The sequence below is a fragment of the Budorcas taxicolor genome, chromosome 1 (genome assembly GCF_023091745.1).
Source record: "Budorcas taxicolor isolate Tak-1 chromosome 1, Takin1.1, whole genome shotgun sequence".
Taxonomy (NCBI): domain Eukaryota; kingdom Metazoa; phylum Chordata; class Mammalia; order Artiodactyla; family Bovidae; genus Budorcas; species Budorcas taxicolor.
The window spans coordinates 11,566,166-11,588,864 of record NC_068910.1 but is presented as its reverse complement, the minus strand read 5'-3'; the positions used below and the strand labels follow the sequence as shown (position 1 = coordinate 11,588,864).

Sequence of the window (22,699 nt, the reverse complement as noted above, 5' to 3'; positions counted from 1 at the left end):
ACCAGCAATGCTATTGTTGGCATGTTGATTATTTTGAATTAAAGTCACTTAAGAAATGTCCAATGCAGGAGGGACATTCTGACCCTCCTCTCTGTCTCCCTGAAAGCAGGAAAGAAATCTCTGTGAAAGGTACACTCCTTGAATCTGGAGATAGGACACCCTTATCTCCAGGGATAGGGAATGTAGGCCAAGAAGCCTCTATAAACCAGCTTTGTTACTTCTTTTAATTTACTACCCCCAAGCCCAAACTCTGTTAATAGATTCTTTACTAATTGAGCATCCAAAATATGTTTTTGTCCTGTCAAGTCCTCACAAATTTATTCTTCGTCTAAAAAGTATAAAAGCTGCCTGCTTTGGTCACTTCTTAGGTCTCATTTCTATGAGACCTCCTTGCACGCAACTAAAATTTCTTTTTCTCCTGTTAATCTGTTTTGTGTCAGTTTTATTGTTAGTCCAGCCAAGAACTCAAGATGGGGAGAGGGGGAAATTTCCCCCTCCCCAATAGTATGTTACAAGATAAACCACATTCACCATCCCCTCCTCTACACATCCTGCCCCTTTTGGCCATGGAACCTACATCCTGATTCACTCATCTCAGCCACCAGACCCTGGATTTCCCATCAATCCCAGTGATCATTTAGCAGGAGTAATGACCCCTCTCAATGACAGTCCCACCTGCCGGCCCTGTGTGGCCAAGTGCTCTGCTTACCCAGACTCATTCAATCCTAAAACCACTTTCTGAACTAGGTGTTACATCATGCCCATTTTACTGATGAGGAAACTGAGTCACAGATTAGCCACTCAGCAGCCATGTAGTAAGTAGCCTATGTCCTCAGCCTTCTCAGGCTGCTGGAGCACTCCCTCCAGCTCTCAGTCCTGAGCAGTCCCACACTTGGCTCCAACTCTCACCTCACCTGCAGCAATGCCAGCAAACAGGACCTGTCACTCCCCAGGTATGACAAAAATGCTTTTTTTTTATTGTGCCTCTGAGATAAAATGAAAGGTCCCAACTGGGTCTAGCCCTCTGGCCTCTGCCCTCTAAGCACAGGGGCTGCTGCCCTGGTACGGACTTGTCCAGACTCTCCAAGTTCCAGCCAGGCCTGGGGCCTGGACAGTGGGTGAGCTCACAGTAGATGGTCAAGGAAAGCAAGAAGTTCGAGGTGGAAGTCTTGTGGCTTGTGGAGGTAGCAGGCGTGGCCTGCATTGCGCAACTTCACCGTGGAATGGTTGGGCAGATGGCGGAGCTGCCGCAGTGACTCCAGAGCCAGGGTGCGGTCCAGCTCCCCATACAGGATGAGAGTCGGGGTCTGCAGGGTAAGGCAAGGGGCCATGATCCTGGGGCCTGAGGGGGACTGACCCTCAAGCCACCTCCTTAGGATATCTTCCCAATACACCCCATCTCTTCCATCCAGGTCAAGGATAGGGCCATGTGTCCTCCAAGTACAACCTATGTCTTTTCCCCCCATGACCCAAGCCAGGGACAGGAAGCCAGGACTTTCAGAGACCCTCCTCCCAATACCTTCACAGCCTGGAATTGTTCCTGGGTGTAGTTCTGGGTGGAGGCAGGTGCAATGGGCACAAATCCACGCAGCTGGTGGTGGCCTCGCATCAGGAAAGGCAGGGCATAGCGGCCACTCAGTGAAGGGCTCACCAACACGGCGTTCTGCACATGTAGGTCCTGCAGCACTCGCTCCAACAGCTCTGCCCGCCCTGCCTCTGTGCTTGCCTCCTTTGAAGGTGCCGAGTTCCCAAAACCTGGGAACAGCAGAAGGCACCAGCTGAGGGAGGCTGGGAAGGTGGTCAGGACTTCCTGCTCACCATAGTGGTCAAAGAGATGGGGACCAGTGGCACATAACATCTGCTACCCCCAAATTCCCAGAAGTTATATTTTTGTAAGGTGATAGGGCTGTTAAGAAAACCATCTTTCATTCATTATATTGGAAAAACTAAAGATTGATAGGGACCTCCCTGGTGGCCCAGTGGCTAAGACCTTATGCTCCCAATGTAAGGGGCCTGGGTTCAATCCCTGGTCAGAGAACTAGATCCTGTGTGCCGCAACTAAGACCCAGCACAGTCAAAAAAAAAAAAAAAATTGATAATACAGTGTTAGGGAAGATGAGGGAAAACGGATACTTTCATGCATGACTGATTGGAGAGTAAATCCATATAGCATTTTTGGAGAGTAAGATAATATTTGTCAAGAAATTTTAAATGTGTGTCTTCTGACAAATCAATTGTCCCTGATGGCTACCCTACAGAAATTATTGCCCATATGCTCAAAGAAGCATGTTCAGGGGCCTCCCTGGTGATCCAGTGCTTAACACTCTGTGTTTCCAATGCAGGGGGCATAGATTCCATCCCTGGTTAGGGACCTAAGATCCCACATGCTGTGTGGCGTGGTGAAAAAATAAAATAAGCAAAGAAAAAAAAAAAAAAAAAAGAAGAGGCATGCCCAAAGATGCTTCAGCTTCCTTACTTGAGCATTTTGACTGATACTGAAAACTCTAAACCAGCCTACACAGCCACTGGTAGAGGAGCGGCTAAGTGAAATCTGTTCATCCCTCCAACAACACACATTAGGATAAGGGAGGGTTACAGTGCCTGGCATGACCCGTGAGACACGGCAGAGGGGAAGAAAACCAGGTTGCGGAGAGATTCGCTAAGCAGGCAGGACACCAGTCATGTTTACAACCCCCACCACAGGACCCTGCATCTCTAGGTCTAAAAGCCCCCCGAGGATCTGGCACCCTCAAACTGCTTAGAGAAGTGACAGGGAAAGAGAAGTGGCATGGGTCTCTGAGAGGGGTCACTCTTGGTTGATTTTTTAATGACAAGAATAACAGCAAGAAATCATTTGTATAGCTGAAAAAGACATAAAGCTACCTAGTTTGTCATAACAAATACAGTGAGATCTCCCCATGTGATCTTTTGTGAGGCAGGTCATGTTTCTAAGTGCTCTGTGACATACAACAATCCACACTGTAGCTTTCAAGGTAGAAAATAAAAACAGCTTTTCGTGTTGCCCCTTTGTGTTGTGACTTGCCACTGCCTGTCTAGACCCTGGGGTGCAGATGCTCCCCAGCCACACCTTAGGGCTTTCCTACCCCTCCAGTTCTACCCTCTGACATTCTGTCCCTTTGTCCCTGCTGCATGTTACCTCCCTGGACCCAGGGGCGGGGGCTCACCTGGAAGGTCAAGGGCCACGGCCCGGTAGCCTCTCTGCGCCAGCAGCTGCAGTGTGCCCAGCCGCTCCCACGTCCGAGAGCTAAAGGCCTTTCCATGGAGCAGCACCACATCCGCCCTGTGGGCACACCGGGGAGTGTGTGTGTCCTGGGAGTTGTTTCTTCCAAGGCTTCTCCCACCACCCTCCCAGGCCCTGAGCACTTGGAGTTGAGTCCCACACGGGGACTCTCCTTGGGCCTAGTCCTTCCACTACACCCTAGGGTAAGCACCTACCTGTGGGCCCGGTGGAATGGGAGGACCTCACGGTAAAAAATGGGGGAGCTGCCAGGGGTGAGACCAGCCAGGATCGTGACATTGGAGTCTCCCCAGAGCCAGGAGGTCTGCTCAGGGGGTCCTGGCAGCCCCACATATAGCAGCAGCATGAACAGCAGGCCCAGGCCCAGGCCCAGCAGGGCAACCTGGGACCGGCTCATGGAGGTCTGTACCACAGTCTGGAGGAGAAGAGGAGACGGAGAAGAGGGTAGAGCTGAGTCCCCATAAAACCCCCTCAAATCCCACCCAGGAGTTTCCAGCAGAGGCAAAGCTCAGCCCTTGCCCTTTCCTCTGCTCTGGGCAAGTGTCTGCGGGTTCACACCCAAGTATTCCACATGCCAGGGTAAGGGCTCAGATACCCCATAAGTGTGAGGAGCATCTGAGATGTCCCCCTGGCATCAGTGGCCACCACCATCCTTGTGCCAGCTAAAACCACTTCCACTCATCAAGGACTTATGACAGCCAAGCCCTGTGCTAGGCCCTTCATATGTAATGCCTCATGAATCCACACAAGAACGCTAGGGAACAGATATGATTATAGGTTTCTTAATAAATGAGCAAAGTGAAGCTCAGAGAGCTTCTCTTCTCTAGATTCTCTTGCCCGACGTGCAGAGTAGCAAGTAGCAGAACTGACGCTTGAGCCCAGGGCCGGCCTCCCAACTGCCAGGCCACACTAACTTTGCCAGGAAGGAAACTGGCGCTGGGAGGTGATGGATGAACTGGTGGTTGGAGGGTCATCAAAGGTGAAAGAGCAAAGGGCAAAGCAATGTCCCACTAAGGGCATGTTTGCAAACAGTTCTGTTTATCAGACTGCATCCAATAATGCTAAAATCAGAATGTGATGGCAATATTTAATGTTCTACCCCAACTGATATTAAGTGGGAAGAGAACTCGTGGAGAATATCCCTGATGGAGAAAGTGCCTAGGCCTGAGTATGGGGCTAGCAGGAAGCATGGCACACTTATAAATGGAAAGGGCAGCAGGAGGCTGGAGCGACAAATGCCTCCTACCCCCCAGCTTTTACGCCAAGTGACCTGTTTCATGGACTCCTCCAGTCTGAGTCTTTGCCAGCCCAGAAGACAGGTCTCAGGACCCACACCCAGAGCAGTCAGCCCTGACTTTGAGACTCCTCTGCCAATTCCTGGCTGTGTACCTTGTTTGTCAGTAAAATGGAGAAAATGACCTTGCAGCTGCTCTCCCAAGCCTTCTATGAGGTTTCAGTAATACAGGGGGCCTGACCAAGGGCTAGCCTATCATCATTTTTTGGGTCTAGAAATCCTTGTTCCTGGATTCCAGTGAACATGTCTTTATTTGAGTGCCTGCTGGGCACTGGCCCTAGATCTGAGCTGAGAAATCGCCTTGGACCTTACCCACCTCTCCCAGAAGTTTTGGGGATGTTTCCCAAGCCCCCAGCCCCAGTCTCCAGGGTCAGGTGGTGACTGGGCAGTGGCAGCCCCTCTGGAGCAGAACCAGGAGCTGCGTGGAGGAATACACTCCTCTGTTCTTTCTGCCCACCACCAGCCTCGGATGCAAGCATCCAACACATCAGCCTAGGTTCCCACCAAGCAGAGTATCCAACGCTGAACCTCTCCTGTGGTGGGCCTGGGGCACCTCTCCAGGTAGGGAGGAATGGGACTGCAGCCGTTGCTATGGCAACCCAGGTAGCTGGGGCAATAAACAACAGTATGCTACAGAGATGGAAGAGGGGGAGAGGAGGCACTGTACCCACATGAGGTCCTCGGCATCCGTTTCAACAATGACACACAGGTGTACAGACATGCACACAAACTCTTGTCCCCAAACACTTTTCCTTTGTACAGGCTAGTCCCTGCATGGACACACAGCCTCCTTGCACAAGCACGGGCCTGTGTACAATCGATACCTTGAAATACACCCTCAAAATCACACATACATCAGTTATCAGGAAGGCAGATGCACAGGTACACACACACACACACACACGCTTTTAAAACCATATGCAGACCCTCATATCTCAAGCACACAGTCATACACACAATCCTAAAACTACACACGTACACAAGAACATGTATTTGGAGGTACAGGCAGGCAGACACCCAAACACAGAGCTTCAGAAATACACATACATACAGGTAGATATACACCGTTAAAGCCACACAGTAGACATACACAGACACAAGCGGGCAGATGGACTGACATACTGCCCCCCCCACCCCCCCACCCCCCCCCCCCCCGGCGCAGGCACACAGAGAAACGGACACACATCACACACACACACCCCCAGGCCCCCAAGAACACACTGCCAACAACTGAGCGGGTGCACACACGTGACAAAGGGACACAAACAAGCACACTGGCTGCCCTAGCGCGGCCCCTCCGGCAGGACTCTGCCCCAGGCTCCGGGGACAAGGGGCAAGGGGCGGGGCAAGAGTGGCCGCCCCGGGCAACCTGCTGGCCTCACTCGCCCGGGACACTTACCGGGCCAACTGGGATGACTGGACCCGCCACCGCTGGGCGGGCTCTGCTCGGATGCAACCAGCGGTCGAACGGCGCCGCGAGGTTGGCGCTGCTTCCACCACTCTGTGGGCCGCTGCGGTCACTAGGTGGCGGAGAGCCTCAGTGCGCTTGCGCAGTCCGCGCTCTCAGTCCCGCGCCTGGCAGCCAAGTTGCAAGGGACACTGGGGGGAGGCACCCCCAAAGCACAGAGGCCCGGCCCCACTTCCCACTGTCCAGATTTTCCAGGTTGTTTTTCGGCCTGAGAGCTGGGGCATAAAGAGAAATCACCCGACTTCTTCCCACCAGCGTGTCTCCACCCTTAGTCTCCGGTCTGTATGGCAGGGTTAAGGATAAGGGTTGTCTTTAGGCCCACAAAGGGTTGTCACCCGCAGAGGGTTGTCTTAAGGACCTAACGTCTGGAATGGAAGCTTCACTGTGTAACTGCCAGATATTAGTATTGTTTTGAAGCAGCCCCGGGCCTCTGGTCAGCCACTTCCCTGACCCCTGCAAACACACACACACACACACAGACACGCATGCACTCAGCCAGGGCCCTGGTGGCCTCTAGGCTCCTTCATGTCTCTATAAGTCATCTATCCTGGTTAGTGACATGTGACCAGCTCCGACCTGTCCCTAGCCTGTGTGGCCAGGCCTGGAACAGGGAGGATGGGAGGAACAGGCAGCATTCCCTCATTAGCACTCTGTGAAGCAGGCGGCACCACTCCCACTCTACAGGCAAGGAAATATGCCCAGGGCAGTTAGGAAATCGATCAAGGCCAGACATTGGCAAAACTTCGCATTCTAATCAGCCTGGCTTCCGCTGTGTTCCAGATTGAAAACTCTGGGCTTGGGCAGCTTAGTCAGGGGATGAGAGGGGGCGGGGGAGTGGGGAGGGAGCAGGAGCGATGAGACCCCAAAGGAACCCTTCTTCTCAAGATAAACCATATGCACCTGGGGCAGGTTGCTCAGGGTCTCCGAGTCCGACCCAGTCTGGGGTACAAGGGGTCGAGGGGCGTGGGGAAACCGAGACCGCTGTGAGAAGATGGGTCTAGCATAGCAGCACCCACCTCCCTGCGACGGACTGCCGCCACAAGCGGGCGCCCCGGAGCACGGCCCAGCCCCCGCCCTCTGGCGGGCCACCTCCCTCCTTCCCCGCACCAGCCCCTTCCCTGCTTCCCCGCCCCGGCCCCAGTCGCCGCCTTCTCGCCTGCCTCCTCGCGCAGCTCCCCAGGTACCTATCCTCCGCCCTCCGACCCTTTCTTCCTTTCTCTAGTTAGACCCCACCCCCACCCACCGCAAAGTTTCTCCCCTTCTTATCTTGGCTCCCCAGGCCCCCTTACTAGGGTCTGCCCTCCTCGGCTTTTGCGTGCACCTTACCAGACCCTGCGATCCACAGCCGAGGTCCTCGGAGGGGAGAGAGCCCGAGGTGGCGGTGCCGGAGAGCGCGCCTGGCCTCGGCGACCGTGTGTTGGGCCTCAGCGGGCAGCGCGCTGACCACCTCGCGGGCTTCGTCGGCCGGAACTCCAAAGCTTTTCCCCGCTCAGCGCTCCGGTTTCCGGCTCCGGAAAATAGATTTTTTTTTTTCCCACTCCAGCCCCGACTCCTTTGGGACTGCGGTGCCAATCCATGACCTATAGCAATTCCAGGAGGAGGAAAACGCTGATAAGCAGAATAGTCAGCTACTTACTGTTGATACGTTTACTATGCTTACTGTGTGCTAGGCACAGGGAGTGTTTTACACGCCTGGCTTCATTTAATCCTATCTACCACCTAGGAGCTAAGTTCTACTGTATTATCCCCAAAGGTAGGAAAGGATAATAACAATGGGAACAATAATTGTAATGGGAGCCCCATGTATTGAGTTCTTTCCAAAGGCAGGCCCACTCAATTATCAGTTTGTTTTTTTTTTTAGCTCATACATTCTTGAGGTGGACGTTCATGTCCCATACTTCAGATGAGGAGACTAAGGCACTTAGGCAGTGGCAGAGGCAGAAATAACACCTGTTTTCCTCACCCAAGGCGTGCACCTAGAGTTCTGGGAGCCTCGTTTGCTGCTACAGGAGAGACCCCTGCCCTCTCTAGGGCAGCCTCCCTGCTCCACGTGGGCAGGGCGTTCTGTGGCACCAGCACAGCAGCAGGTATGGCGGGCGTGGAGCAGCGCGAGGGCGCCATCCAGGTGCAGGGCCAGAGCCTCTTCTTCCGAGAGGCTCTCCCCGGCGGTGGGCAGGCTGCCCGCTTCTCCGTGCTGCTGTTGCATGGCATACGCTTCTCCTCCGAAACCTGGCAGAACCTGGGCACGCTGCACAGGCTGGCCCAGGCTGGCTATCGGGCTGTGGCCATTGACCTGCCAGGTAACTCGGGGGGCGGGGGCAGGCTTCTGGACAGGGGTTGTGGGGGCCTCACTGGGCACCCGGGGCTGGGGGACTGGGGGGATGCAGCCAGGCTGATCCCGGAGCTAGACAGGCTTCTCTAGTCCATGCAGATGCGGTCTGGACACTGCTCAGCTGCATCTGTGTTGCCTGGTGCAGTGTCTCAGGGTCTCTGAGCCTGTTTCCTTATCTGTCATGAGAGATAACCACACCCATTCTGGAGGATGGTTTTAATGGGAATGGACTGAGATGCTCCATATGAGTATGTGACCAGTACGTAACACAGAATAATTAGCAATCAGCAGATGGCAAGTAAAATGTTTTGAAAGAGCTGTAACCACCGGCCCTGTTGGAAGCCCTAAGAAGTGTCCACTGGCACCTTTGGGGGTGGCTAAGCCCCTGGTCATGATCCCACCTACAAAGCCCTAAGTTAGGTCCCGAGGGAGGGAAGGGCAGCGCCAGACTGCCAGTCATAACCTCAACTGGCAGGCTCCAGCCCACGGTGCCAAGTGTGAAAGGGGCAGCATGGCCGACCTGCTTCCATCTCTGGCCATGGCTGGTATGGTTTCAGTGCCCAAGGGCGGGCCTCCAGGACGGGACAGGATTGGTTCTGACAGTGGGTTGGGCCGAACTTCCAAGCCAAGGCCATGAACTAATCCTTCTGCAGAAGGTAGGGACTGACTAACCACAGGGGAGATATGTGTGCAGAGACCACCGCTCGTCCCCTGTCCTGGAGGGCATTTACCCTGCCAGCCCTGGGACAGGTGCCTCTGAAGCAGTTAACTCACTTAATTTTCACAACAATCTCAAACAGCAGATACTTTTGTTACCTCCCAGGTGGGGAAACTGAACAGCGGAGAGAGGGCTAAGGGCACTTTCCCAGGGTTACATAGTAAGTGGATCACCGGGACTTGGATCCAGCCATGTGGGGCTTCAGAGCCTGATTCTTTGAGGACACTGTTCTGGTGGAGGTGGGCACAAACATGGAGGGAAATGCCTTATGCTTGCCACAGGTACAACAGACCTAGGTTTCTGTAGCAATAACTACATGCATGTTGCAGGAACCTGACACAGAGCTTGACCCAGGAGGGCTTTCTGGAGGAAGGGACCATCTCTCTGCTGTCTTCTTACTCACCACGTTTGTCTCTCCCACACCTGAATCCCTGCAGGTCTGGGGCGCTCCAAGGAAGCCAAAGCACCTGCCCCTATTGGGGAGCTGGTCCCCAGCAGCTTCCTGGCAGCTGTGGTGGATGCTTTGGATCTGGGCCCCCCGGTCGTGATCAGCCCATCGTTGAGTGGCATGTACTCCCTGCCCTTCCTCACGGCCCCAGGCTCCCAGCTCCGGGGCTATGTGCCAGTGGCCCCCATCTGCACTGACAAAATCAATGCTGCCGACTATGCCAGAGTGAAGGTACCCCTGTGTGGGAGGCTGAGATGCCCCTGCCAGGAGCAAGGATGAGTCCATCCTGGGGGGGACTGGGTAACCAAAGGGGTAGTTTCTGAGACGAGTTGAACCACCAATCTCTACCCGTGGGGTAAGCGGACAGTAGATTACTATGCCAAGCCCTGTGATGTGTACTGGGGCAGACACAAATTTATGCCTTTCCATACAACCCCTTCACTGGGCCAGCTTGGCTCCCACCATTTGCAGTGACCCCAGGGAGAGACCAAAGTGATGAGGAGGGCTGGAGTTGATCTCCAGGAGGCTGAATCTGGAATGGTAGGTCCCTGTTGACTCTGCCTCCTTTTTCTTTCTCTAGGCATCAGTTCTTATCGTTTATGGAGACCAAGACCCCATGGGTCAAACCAGCTTTGAGCACCTGAAGCAGCTGCCCAACCACCGGGTGTTGGTCATGGAGGGGGCGGGGCACCCCTGTTACCTTGACAAACCCGAGGAGTGGCACACAGGGCTGCTAGATTTCCTGCGGGGGCTAGCATGAGGAGCAGCCCTGCTGATGGGGATGGGCCGCTTGCCTGCCCTGGTCTCGCTCTTGCTCATTCCCTCTCCTTCTCTTTGTGGGTTCCTTCTCATCCTGTACATTGCCACAGGTATGTTTATCTGGGTTCTTTTCTTTTAGGGTCTGTCGTTTCCTCTTCTTTCTCTTGCAGGGACAGGCTGAAGAGGTGAAATCAAGAGGAAAAAATTTTCAGGAATCAAGGGACATAATCTGGTGGAGGGTAATCCATTAGATGAACTTCTATAAGTTTTCCTGCTCAGCTTTCATTCCTTCTGCTCGGTCCAGCTTCTCCCCACCTACCACCTCCTCCTTTGGCTGCTCTGCTGGGTAGCACAGCCCCTAACTCCACCTCTTAGGCCACAAAAATATACATACCCACATGCATGCTTACACATTAGAGTCATGTATGTTCCCAAATATGACCCTTCACTGGGCCATACACACAGCTCTGAGCTGACACTCACGGCAGCGTTGCATTGCACGCACAGACACACACTACTCTGCCACCACACAAGTGCTTACACAGGCACATTCTGCCCTCCCCACCCAGGCAGCACCCCGTGTCTGGGAAGGCAGGGATCCCATGAGACCAGGCCTTGCAGGAGACCCTCTACCAGGGTTAGGGGATGGCTAGCTCTGAACCTCACTAACCCACAGGTTGCAGCTGGCCCCAGATCACAAATGCTCCCAAAGGAGGGGGCTCACCACTTGACCCTCAGATCAGCTCCCCAGGCCTGGGTCTTCTCGGCCTAGCTGGTTTCCTGCTCTGAGGTTTGCTTGGTGGGGAGACCGAGAGTGAAGGTCTGTGAAATAAAGTGATGCAATTAGACCCGCAGGCTCTCGCTGTCTCCAGAGCGCCGCCCCTCCCCCGTCCCTTGGGGACCGCCACTGCGAGCCCCTCCCCCACCCTGGCGGGACCAGATGGTCCCCCTGCCCTTTGTCCACCGGGCCAGATGGAGGGGAAGGGAGATTGGATTCCCCTCCCCACCCCCACACACCCAGGTGCCAAGAGACTCAGCTGTAGGGGAGGTGGAGGTCAGTGGGACCAGGCTGAGCCGATTACAGACAAGGGGAGGTAGATTTGAGTCCCAGGGGGCGCGTCGGCCTGGGGCGCCGTGCGGGGAAAGCGAGAGCTCGGGAACCGCCCAGCTCCCCCCGCCCACTCTTATCCCGTCCCTAGTCGAGTACTCAACTACGCCGCGACCCTGGCCCGAAAAGGAGTTCCGGGGGTAGCTCTGGGGGGAGTCACGGGGCGGGCGCCCCGGGTCACACCGCTCTCAGGCCCCTCCTCCAGCTGGTCCGGTAACCTGTCCTGGACGCACGAGGGCCGGGCCCGGCGGAGGCTGGGGGTGGCTGAGGGGCGTGGGGCTTGGTGGTGGGCGAGAGCCCCGCGCGGGGATGGATGGCGCAGAAGCCAGGAGCGCCGGAAACTCGGCCCCGCAATGGGTCGAAACCTGAGCTCCGAGGGATCCGAGCGGGAGCTGGGCAGAGGCCGAGATGGGGGTGCAGGGGACTCGGGACGGAAGGACCAGCTGGCCGAGAGCGAAGGGACTGGGAGCGGGGCGCGGCGCGGGCAGAACCGTGACCGGGACCGCGCTTCAGGCCGGATCCCCCCTCGCCCCCCACTCCCGGGGGCTGGAGGAGCTGCCGGGGGAGGGTCGCGCGAGCCCTCCCGGAAGCGGCCGCCGCTCGGGGCGCACCGCGGCGCGCGGGGCGGGGCGGGCGGCTGCGGCACTGGGGCGGCTGGGGCGGGCCCGCCGCGCTGTAATCGGATCCGGGGAGGGGGCGGGGAGGGGCCGGGCCGGGCGGGCCGGGGGTGGGGGGGGCGCGGAGCCGGGCTCCGGGCCGGCCGGGCTCCGCGCCTGTCAAACCCCTCATTGTTCGCAGCTGATGTCACTCGCAGTTGTGAGCGGCCGCCTCTCCCGGGGACAATGTGGGACTGAGCGGCCCAGCCGCCGCGCCGCCGCCGCCGCAGGACAGCCCCAGCGAGGTAGGGCGCGGGCCGGGCGGGGCACCACCGGTCGCGAAGTTTGGGGGTTCGGCCGGGGGGTGGGGAGCCCGCGCCAGAGTCCACAGGCCAGGGTCCCGGGTTTGGGAGACCGGGAGACTGCGAGGAACACGTTCCCTGTCCCACACGGGCCCAGGCCTGCACAGGTGGGGGGCGCTGGTCGGCCAGAGGAGCCCCCAGCTACCAGGGAGGGGCGTTCTGGACCCGACACCCCAGATTTGCGGCCCTCATCCCACCTGCTGTTTCTGTCCTTTGGACCTGTTCTTCTCTAGACCTCCTGCCCTGGCTTCTGGTTCTGCTCCACCTCTGTCCCCATCAGCCACTCCGCTGCAGTTCCTGGCTCGGCACACACCCCTGCCCACTCTCTGCAGTCCCTGGGGGCTCCAGACACAGACCTCCAGGCCAGGGGTGTGTGGAGATGTCAGTTTGGTTTGGGCTCAGAATGGTCCCTGGTGCCCTGTGGCTCTTGAGCCCCTCAGCTCTGACCTAGCTTCTTAGCTGGAGTCTTAGGAGGTGCGGGGGCTCTGGCTACTCACTTGAGCCTGGCCCTGGAGCCTGCCTGGCCAGGAGAGGGAGGTGCCCGCCTCCTCACTCCCCTATCCTAGGCCCGCCATCTTGGGACCTGTGGCACCCAGTGCCCCGCCCGGCTCCAGCGCCCTGGGGAGTGGTCTTCAAAGGGATGCACTTAGGACCAGGTGCATTCCCTCCTCCCAGAATTGGGCTCTTGGTCCCCCACCAAGCCCAGGATGATCACCTTCATGTGGGTTCAACAGAGCATGTGTCGCCAGGGGCTCTTCTTCTCCCACAAAGAGTTTTTAGACCCCAAGGACTCCCCAGGACCTTAAACATCAACTCCAGTCTTCACTCTTCCCTGGGATTACCCCCGCTGCTTCAGAGCCAGCACCTGGACCCTATTGTTTTCCCATCAGACAGTCCCCTAGCCCCTTTGGGCCTTGGAACCCCCTCAAACTCCAAGGCGCCCCCATCCCTGCCCCCACCCCCTAGCATTCATCAGCATGCAGGCTCAGACTGCCCAAACACAAGGGGATTGTTCTTCTTGCATGCTCAGGGTGGGGGGCTGGGAGCAGGCGGCCCACACACCCTGGCAGGCCCAGGCCACAGGGAGGCTGGCTTTGCCCCGCCCTGTGTCCCCAGACAGGCTCTGTCCACCCTCCCTACTCCCATCAGCGCCCCCCCCCCCCACACCCCCAGCCTCCATCACCGTTGCCTGGTGGCACTGACCTCTTGAGGAAAGAGCTCTGAGCCGCACAGGTGGACCCCGGGGTTCCGCCAGCTCTGCCAGTTGCCTCATTCTCATGTAGCTTTGCAGACAAGCCCCTTTTTCTCAGGGCCTCAGGTTCCTGTCTGGCAAGGCCCTTTCAGCTAAGACAGGTTGAGCCCGACTTTGTGAAACCTATCCCACACCGCAGCTCTTCCTTCAGCCTCCCTTCTCCATGGGGAAACTCACTCAGGGCCCCCCACAAGTCTCAAAGCAAAGCGCAAATCCCCCACCCCCCAGTGATATGCCCGGGGACCACCTAGACTCAAAGACAGTAGGAGCAAGGGCTGGGGTGCTGAGGAATGGGAACTAGGAGTCCTGCCCAGGCAGATCCTGATTCTCCCATGCGGCTGGTCCCCTGCACCCTGAGTCTTCTCACCCTGCTCTCACAGTTTTCTCTGGGATCCTTAGCCTCATCGCTGGTCTCGAATGCCTCCGAGCCCTGAGTCCTTTCTTCTCCCTTCATACTGAGCCTGGTCCTGGCTCCTGGAACTCTGCAGAGTGGAAAGGCAGACTCAGAATTGCCCAAATGGGGCTCTTAGTGACAGGCATCTTTGAGGAGCAAAGAGGCCTGAGTGATTGGAAGCTTTGGGGAGGGCTTCATAGAGGAGGTGGCATTTGAGAAGGATTTGGACAGAGAGTGGGGAGGATGGGCAGTTGAAGCTGGGATCAGCCTGGGCAAAGGCCCAGAGGCCTGGAGGTGCTAGGCATGTTTTGTAGTCTGGTGTGTGTGGGGGATGGGGTAGAGATGAGACAAGAGAAGTTGGCAGAAGCCGGATCATGAAGGGCCTTGACGGGCTGTCTGGAGATCAGGCTTTATTCCTTGGAGACTGGGGAACCAAGGATGGTTGTTGGGCAGCAGAGTGACCCAGTCTTCAGCGTGGAGAGTAGAAGCTAGAGAGACCTTTCTCAACTGGGGTGAGACAGTGAGGGGATGGGTACCAGTGGGGCTGTACCATGAAGCTGTGCCCATTCTCCTGGAGTCCAGTCTGGCCCTGGGCCTGCCTTGCTTCCCTTGGCCCTGAGGACTCTTGGGAGCGGGTAGGGTGGGGTGCATTGCCTAAGGAAGACTGTAGCATTTCTGGTACCAGCCAGCTTGTCAGAGATTCCTTCTCTGCCTGGTACTGAGTCTACAGGACAGTTCTAGGTCAAGAAACCAGAGGCTGGAGCTCAAGGACCCCACGCTGCTCCCCTGCAGGCCCCTCCTCCCTGGATTCTCCCATAAAGTAGGTATGAATGGCCATCCTGGGAAGCTGTAAGACTGAGAGGATGGGCGTGTGGATCCGAGGATGTTGGGGCAATTCTTGTAGAGGCCTAGCTAATCAGAAAGGCTGAGTGTGCCCAGAGAAAAGGATGGGCAGGGGAGTCAGGGTCCCTCAGTACTGATCCCCTCTAGGCCCAGTGTTGACCACCCCCCCACCACCACACCCTGCTTCGCCTGATGCCCCAAGCCATTCCCCAGCATCACTGGGTGTGGCCAGCATGGCTGCTTTTGGAGTGGGTATAGAAGAAGGCTGTTAGGTTGGGGGCTGGAAGGGGATGTTGGGATGTGAGGTGGGAGTGAACTTGGAGACTGAACCCTTCTCTCTCTTCCCAGCCCAGGTGGGTCTACAAGCCCCAGTTGGGACCGACACTCTGGCTAACAGAGCCAAGGGAATCCCCCAAGGGGCGGGCCAGTCCACTTGAGTTGCTTGGCCCCAGGAGCCCTCCCTTCCCCTGGATTGTTCTTGCTCCAGAACAAAGCCAGGGTGGACACTTGATCCCTGCATGTGAGGGGGGAGCTGGCTAAGCCCCCGGCCCTTTGATTGGGCAGCTGTCATGAGAGAGACAGCTGTGGGGGGAGGGGCAGGAAGGGGCAGCCGCCATGGCTTACACAGCTGTCACCCCCCGCTCCGCCCCCTGCAGCCTGAGTGGCAGGAAGCCAGGGACAGAAGGAGTGGGCACTGGATCTGGGGCGGGGGTCTGGGGAGCAGGAGGGAACGCCCGAGGTCAGAGGCCTGGTCTGAGCTTGGTATGTTCTGCCAGGGAGCCCTGCTGACCAGAGGGGGCTGGGCACCCCCAGAGGTGAGCTGGAGGTCAGTGTGGCATGGTGCGTAGCTGCCATGTGGGTGGCCCAGCAGGGACCTAGGGCCCACCAGGCTGGAGCAGCAAACAATTCCCTAGAGGCCCTGAAAGGGCAGAAGGGGAGCCAGTATGCCTAGTAGAGCTGCTTGTTTTCAGAGCTCCTGGGAGAAGAATTAGAGACCTGTATCAAGACCCTTCTTCTCCCCAAAAGACAGGAAAGACCTTGAGGGTCCATCAGAACAGGAAGGACACAGAGAGACCAGCCATTCCCCTGTCCCCCCAGCCCCCACAAACACACACATAGCACAGATGGGTAAACTGAGGTCCGTCAGGTGCAGGCCTGGCCAAGGTCACTTGAACTTGGGGCAGTGGGGCTCTGCTGTAGACCCAGTTTATCTTTTTCAGGGCGAGAGCCCTAGTTTTGGCCACATCTCAGCCCTCCTGCCCTGTTTTCCCAGGAGCCTTTACTCACAAGAGGTGATGTGGAGATGTCAGGTCTCCCACTGGTTATCACCCCAAAGGAGTGCGTGAGCCCCAGAAAATTCTAGAGCTTAAGATGTGGCTCTGGACAAGTACAGTCTTTTCCAAACACAGCCCATGTCTACTAACCAGGCAGGGATCTCAGGGACTACTCAAGCCTGCTCCCCACCTTTGAAGAGCTGCCCCTGCAACCTTCCCCCAACCCCAAAGAGGACAGCCAGCCAGAGGAGGCAGGCAGGACCCTGCTAGTCTCAGCAGACCCCACCTTTCTTGTGACCTTGGGCAGGTTACAGACCCTCTCTGGGCACCAGGCTCCCCTTCTGTTTGGTGAAGTCTTCCATTCAGATAACCAGTGTGTTCTGAGTAACTTCTCCGGCCTGCTCTGGAACACCAGGAGAAGGTGGCAGTCTTGGCTTCTGCTCTAAGGGGCTCCCAGGCTGGCCAGGGTAACCGAAACGAAGCACGTCATCACGAATGCTCTACTGGGGGAAGTGCTGGCAGCTGGGGGAGTGTTAGCAAGGGCAGCCAGCGTGACGCTGGCCAGGATGCTCAGAGAGCACTGGCCCTGCATCCACTGTTGCCCTCTGAACTCTGGAAAGCCTACCGACAGAACTCGAGCAGAGGAAGGAACAGGTTCTGGGGAGGCAACAGCTACTGGCTGTTTGGGGGGTTCAGGGTATCACCCCCTTAGCACGGATGAAGAAACAGAGGTCTCGGCTATGCAGTGGCTTCCTGAGTCAGCCAGGCTGGGAGACCCACCCCTCCTCCTCCGTGCCCAACCTCAGTCTAGTGGTGTGTGGGGCGGAGGGCGGTTTCTGAAGGGGACACTGGACAGAAGAGCTCTATACTCTTGATGCTGGAGGCAGGATAGGGCAGGAGGCTGGGGAGGAAGGTGCCTAGAGGTCTCTGGGGGCACTCGAGCCCCCGCCCCTCCTGGCGGTAGGGATTTTTAGGGTCAGGGCCTGCTCTTGGCTCAGACTGGGCACCAGGTGGTCCCCTCCCTGTCTTCCTGCTCGGGCTCTGGTCCCCCTTGAGCTCCCCATCAAGGCTGAGCCTCGGCGGGAGACAGCCGCTGAAGGAGAGGGATTTCCAAGCAGGATTAAGGTCCAGGATTAAGTCGGGGCATGAAAAGGGGTCGGGTGGGGAGGGCTGGCGGCCGGGCTAATCCCAGCAGCTAATCTCTGGCTCCTGCTTCCTCCATCAGTTAACAGCCTTGACGTTCTCCCACCGGCCCCCAGTCCTGTTCTTACCCATCACCCAGTCCCACAGGGGAAGCAGTCCCTCCATTTTACGGGTGAGAACACTGAGACTTAGCGTCCAAGTAATTTGTTTCTGGAGCAAAAAGTGCTCCAGGCTGGGAACACCGCCAGCTTGGACACTTAACCTCCCCGGGACTTCGGAGAGGGCTCAGAAAGCCACTGTGCACGCTGCTGGTCCCCAGACACCCCACGCCCACCCCCAGTGCTGAGTGAACCCTGCTCACAGCTGTCGCAGAAGCCTCTGCTCTCGACTCCTAGTGGACAGGCACAGCCCACCCTCCCGGAGTCTTGCTACCTCCATTTCCACCCACCTTTCGAGACCGCCCATGGATGCTCCGGCTCCCTCTCCACCTGCTCCAACCAGGCTCTAGCCAGCGGGGGCTCTGCTTCCTGGACTCGAGTGCCTCTTGTTTGAAGTAACCTTTCAATTTGAACCCAACCTTCAAGGCCCAGTCCACAGGGATCCCCTCTCCCAGGAGGTCAGGGAGGAGGCTACCTCTCTCTGGATTCCCCACAGGCCTCCGAGTTCTTTTTTTTTTTTTTCGATGTACCAGGGAAAGGGAAGAATACTTGTGGAGACACAGGCACCCAACTCATTTTAATTTTTGTGAACTCTGGGGATTGGACTTGGTATCCCCTTTGTACAGTTGGGGAAGCTGAGGCTCAGAAGGGTTATAGATGCTGGCCAGGCTTACACAGCTGGTGAGTCGCACACAGCAAACTGGTCAGTGTGATACTTGAAATTTGTGGTCCATGCTGTCTCCGTGCTCTGGAAGTTTGTGTAGCTTGGCTTTGGGATTCCCATGTAAGGGCAGGGGACCTGAAAGAGAGTGGAGCTCTTCTCTAACCCCTCTCCCACTGCCCCCGCAGAGCCGGCCAGGCCACAGTGTGGACGCATTCCCAGGCAGCCTCAGCCCCAGCCCCGCCTGACAGGATGAGCGGCTCAGATGCGGGGCTGGAGGAGGAGCCAGAGCTCAGCATCACCCTCACACTGCGGATGCTGATGCACGGGAAGGTGAGGCGGTGGGGGCGTGGTGAGGGGGCTTCCCTGTGGCTCAGGAGGGGGCAAAGGGGAAGGTGAAGCAAGAGCTGGCCGGCTTGTGGTGGGGAGTCTGATCTTGGGTATCCTGTCTCCTGTGGAGTCCAACCCACCCCCACCCTCAGTGGGGGAAAGGGCGGTGCCTGGGGTGTGGGTATGCTGCTGACTGCACTCTTGTCTGGTTTGCAGGAGGTGGGCAGCATAATTGGGAAGGTAGGTGCCTCGTTCTATCCTGTGTGTCCCCTTCAACCCGAGACCTCAGCCTAGGAAAGGAAGCAACAACCGCTTGGCCTAAGAGCCATTCTCTGTTTTGTGTCCTGCAGAAAGGAGAGACTGTAAAGCGAATCCGGGAACAGGTGAGGATGCAGTTTGGGAGAGGAGCCCAGGGTACCTGGTTTGGAGGGGAGGGGAGATGCCTGCCCCACCCTGTCCCTGAATCCACCGTCTAGGACCACCGGTCAGTGCCCCTAGAAGGTGGCCACTTCCAGCCTTGGCTGGGGCCTGGTGAGTGGCGGGCAGGCAGGTTCCTGGCCAGGAAGCAGAGAAGGAGCCCCGCTGCCCGGTGCTCATCCTATACCCGCAGAGCAGTGCCCGGATCACCATCTCTGAGGGCTCCTGCCCTGAGCGCATCACCACCATCACTGGGTCTACAGCAGCCGTCTTCCACGCGGTCTCCATGATCGCCTTCAAGCTGGATGAGGTCTGTGGCTGGCTGGAGGGAGGCCAAGGGTGGTCCCCTAGGAGGAAGGGGACTCTGATCCACAGAGTGGCTACGGGCGGGATGGAAGGCCAAGTGGGATGTGGGTGGGCTCCCCTCCTTTGCCCCCCAGCAGGAAGGTGTCCCAGGGGTGGGGGAGCAGCACAGGCACACACGGCCAACCGTGTCTTCCTGGCCAGGACCTCTGCGCTGCTCCTGCAAACGGAGGGAATGTCTCCAGGCCTCCAGTGACCCTGCGCCTTGTCATCCCTGCAAGCCAGTGTGGCTCGCTGATTGGGAAGGCGGGCACCAAGATCAAGGAGATCAGAGAGGTGAGGGGAGGGGGTCTCGAGGAGAGAGCTGGGCTTACGTCTTCCTATCCCTTGGGGAGCTAGGAGCCCGGGCACTTTGCTCTGGGTTATGGGAGTAGCCGGAAGTGGCCCCGTTCTTTGCCCACAGACTACAGGTGCCCAGGTGCAGGTGGCAGGGGACCTGCTCCCCAACTCCACAGAGCGCGCCGTCACCGTGTCCGGGGTGCCTGATGCCATCATCCTCTGTGTGCGCCAGATCTGTGCTGTCATCCTGGAGGTGGGCCCGGGAGCAGGGCGAGAGGGCAGGGGCTGGGCCCTGTGGCTGCCTTGTCATGCCCCCCAGACCTACGCCTGTGGCACCAGGTGGGGCTAGGGCGGGGCTGCAGGGCTGCGTGTGAGATGCTCAAGGACATCGAGCTGTATTTATCTGGGGCTTATGGGGAGGGCCCTTGGGGAGGCCGGGGGGCCTGAGAAGGTCCTGACCGAGCCTTCCCATGTGTGCCTTCCAGTCCCCACCCAAAGGAGCCACTATCCCGTACCATCCAAGCCTCTCCTTAGGTACTGTGCTTCTCTCCACCAACCAGGTGAGGGGGAACAGCAGGAGTGGGACGTGTTACTGGAGAAGCAGGGGGCGCGGAGGAAGGAATGGGGGGTCCAGGGAGAGGTGGGGAGGGGTGACTGCCCACACTGCCCTATCACAGTGACCCCCTTTGACCCACTCTGTCCTCACAGGGGTTCTCTGTCCAGGGTCAGTATGGCGCTGTGACTCCAGCTGAGGTGAGTGCCCAAAGCCCACGGCACCCCTTCCAGAACAGAGCACCCCTCTGACTCCTGACCCCTCTTCTTGGCACAGGTCACCAAGCTCCAGCAGCTCTCGGGCCACGCAGTCCCCTTCGCCTCACCCAGCATGGTGCCAGGTGAGCGGTCCCTGCGGAAACAAGCAGGGGCAGATCCCAGGGGGCCGGGCAGCCCCCTCTGGAAAGGATGAGGGGAGGCAGGAAGGACCCAGACTCAAGCCCAGTCCCTCTTCTTCCCGCCTGCAGGACTGGATCCTAGCACACAGACCAGCTCACAGGAGTTCTTGGTTCCCAATGACGTGAGCATGGGATTGGGGTGGTTTGAGGGGGAGAATAGGGGAGCCCAGCAGGGTGGGGCGGTCTGGGCCTCACCTAGGGTTGAATCCCACCCTCTCCCCAGCTGATCGGCTGCGTGATCGGGCGCCAGGGCAGCAAGATCAGTGAGATCCGGCAAATGTCAGGGGCACATATCAAGATCGGGAACCAAGCCGAGGGCGCTGGTGAGCGGCACGTGACCATCACTGGTTCACCCGTCTCCATCGCCCTGGCCCAGTACCTCATCACTGCCTGGTGAGTGTGGGGTGGGGGTGTCATAGGTCAGGGGGCGTCTCTGCCTGAGAAAGGCAGCGGTCGGGTGGAGAGAGTGGACTTCCCTTCTCCCGGGCCTGTCCTCTGCCTCCCTAACCCTGCCGTACTCATCCACGTTGCGCCATCTTCCCCTGCGTCTGTCCCTCGTGCCCTCTGTCCATCCCTGTCTCTCCTCCCTGGCACTTGGGTCTCCCCATTTCTCCCCTTACCCTATGCTGTGTCTGCTTGTCCTTATCTGCTGTGTCCCGTCCCCATCCTTCCGACCTGTCCCATCTTTTCCCCAAACACACCCATCCATGTCATTGTTTTCAATTCCTGTGTTTCATCTAATCTCATCCCTTGTATCTGCCCTCATTGCCCCCTGTCTCGCCGCCCCCACCTTCCCTTCATCTCCCCCCTCTGCCCCTCTTTCCAGTCTAGAAACGGCCAAGTCTACCTCTGGGGGGACACCCGGCTCGGCCCCCACAGACCTGCCTGCCCCTTTCTCGCCACCCCTGACGGCCCTGCCCACCGCTCCCCCAGGCCTGCTGGGCACACCCTATGCCATCTCCCTCTCCAACTTCATCGGCCTCAAGCCCGTACCCTTCTTGGCTCTACCACCTGCCTCCCCAGGGCCACCGCCGGGCTTGGCGGCCTACACTGCCAAGATGGCAGCGGCCAATGGGAGCAAGAAAGCTGAGCGGCAGAAATTCTCCCCCTACTGAGGCTGGCTGAGGCACAGGTGCGGGGGCAGGCAGGACCGCCGGCAGGGGGCTGCCTCTGCTACCTGCCCAAGGACTCCACCCCGGGAGGGGGTCCCAAACGCCGCTAATGCCCAGACGCATGGATGCACCCCCCCCCCCCCCCGACCCGGTCTGTGGGAGTTCCTGCTCTAGGAGTGGGGGTGGTTTCCGGCCCAGGGTTTTGGGAGCTGTGGCAGCCCCAGGATAGGGGGCTTGACCCCCCTCTAGTTCTGTGCTTGGATGCAGGGAGCATCCTAAGTGCCCCCACTTTGGGGGGGTCACTCATGCACTCCCCATCCCTCAGGGCTTCCCTTCTACTGTCCCCCGCGTGGGGATCAGGGAGGAGGCCTGGGGGTGGCTGGGGGCCTTGCTTCTCTCCCCACCTCCCTGCAGATTCCTGCTGCTTCCACTGATACCCTTTTGACTGGAATGGACTGGCTGGGCTTGGCAGAGGGCAGCCTGAAGAGGGGGCACTGCCAGGCAGCTGGGGGAGTGGCATGGGGGCAGGGGCCGAGTTCTCAGCAGCAGATACTCTGTACAGTTTTTTCAATTCCTGTTTTTGAATAAATATTCTCAGAGACCAGGAAGCTGTGAAACATTGTGGGTGTTGGCAAAACCTACAGAATATGGGTGCAGCCGAGGCCCCAGAGGACCCCATCTATGACTCCATCAGCCCCCCTGGGTCTCAGCCCCTTCCACATGCCAGTTCTGGGGCTTTAGGGCTCTTTGGGGATCATGTAGTCCAGCCTCCTGTCTCTGGCACCAAAATGATCCAGTTTTTTTCTGGGCATTTTTAGAAGCTGATGGAGGAGCCTCAGTAGTTCTGTCCAGCCTCTTCTTGGTGCATATGTCGCAGAGGTTTTTCCGAATGTCCCTCCACTCGTTCTTCCTGCTGTGGCTGTACCCCAGACCCTGCCCTGGTTGGCCCACTCCCTTTGGCTGTGAGCCCTTAGGGCCCTCTTCTCTGTGATCCTGCCCACCTCCGCTTCTTCCTTGGCCTGGGGACCATCTGTGAGTGTCCAGATCTATCCAGATCACTCAAGCTGGAGGAGCCCTTAGACACAGTCCCGGGTACAGTTGGGAAAACTGAGGCCTGGGGAAGGGTAGGTGTGTGTACAAGGCCATGCAGAGTTGGGCCCGGCACTCAGGACTGCTCCC

At 57.9% G+C, this 22,699-nt stretch overlaps 3 protein-coding genes across 7 annotated transcripts; 2 read left to right on the top strand and 1 right to left on the bottom strand.

Annotated features, from left to right (window-relative positions):
* Positions 1 to 956: 956 nt before the first annotated feature.
* Positions 957 to 13,667, bottom strand: ABHD14A (abhydrolase domain containing 14A). The gene is made up of 9 exons (XM_052664309.1): positions 13,548 to 13,667; positions 11,003 to 11,100; positions 10,220 to 10,455; positions 7,348 to 7,601; positions 5,953 to 6,236; positions 3,457 to 3,674; positions 3,186 to 3,301; positions 1,520 to 1,755; positions 957 to 1,307 (listed from the first exon to the last, which is right to left on the bottom strand). The coding sequence occupies exons 6-9, from the start codon at positions 3,654 to 3,656 to the stop codon at positions 1,125 to 1,127; spliced, it is 735 nt and encodes a 244-aa protein (XP_052520269.1). The 5' UTR covers positions 3,657 to 3,674; positions 5,953 to 6,236; positions 7,348 to 7,601; positions 10,220 to 10,455; positions 11,003 to 11,100; positions 13,548 to 13,667; the 3' UTR covers positions 957 to 1,124.
* ABHD14B (abhydrolase domain containing 14B) lies at positions 7,861 to 11,119 on the top strand. Its single transcript, XM_052664234.1, has 3 exons — positions 7,861 to 8,321; positions 9,509 to 9,750; positions 10,100 to 11,119. Exons 1-3 carry the CDS (start codon positions 7,925 to 7,927, stop codon positions 10,277 to 10,279), a joined length of 819 nt encoding a protein of 272 aa, XP_052520194.1. The 5' UTR covers positions 7,861 to 7,924; the 3' UTR covers positions 10,280 to 11,119.
* On the top strand, positions 12,140 to 22,103 carry PCBP4 (poly(rC) binding protein 4). Of its 5 annotated transcripts, XM_052664010.1 has the most exons (15): positions 12,172 to 12,287; positions 14,726 to 14,814; positions 17,333 to 17,422; positions 18,258 to 18,402; positions 18,616 to 18,639; positions 18,750 to 18,782; positions 19,010 to 19,126; positions 19,324 to 19,455; positions 19,583 to 19,711; positions 19,944 to 20,018; positions 20,167 to 20,211; positions 20,288 to 20,351; positions 20,478 to 20,530; positions 20,632 to 20,801; positions 21,235 to 22,095. In XM_052664010.1, exons 4-15 carry the CDS (start codon positions 18,322 to 18,324, stop codon positions 21,521 to 21,523), a joined length of 1,212 nt encoding a protein of 403 aa, XP_052519970.1. In that variant the 5' UTR covers positions 12,172 to 12,287; positions 14,726 to 14,814; positions 17,333 to 17,422; positions 18,258 to 18,321; the 3' UTR covers positions 21,524 to 22,095. The 5 variants fall into 5 exon arrangements, with proteins under 5 accessions (XP_052520111.1, XP_052519941.1, XP_052519970.1 ...); XM_052664053.1 differs by lacking the exon at positions 17,333 to 17,422; XM_052664118.1 differs by lacking the exon at positions 14,726 to 14,814 and having other exon boundaries at positions 12,181 to 12,287.
* The last annotated feature ends 596 nt before the right edge of the window (positions 22,104 to 22,699 follow it).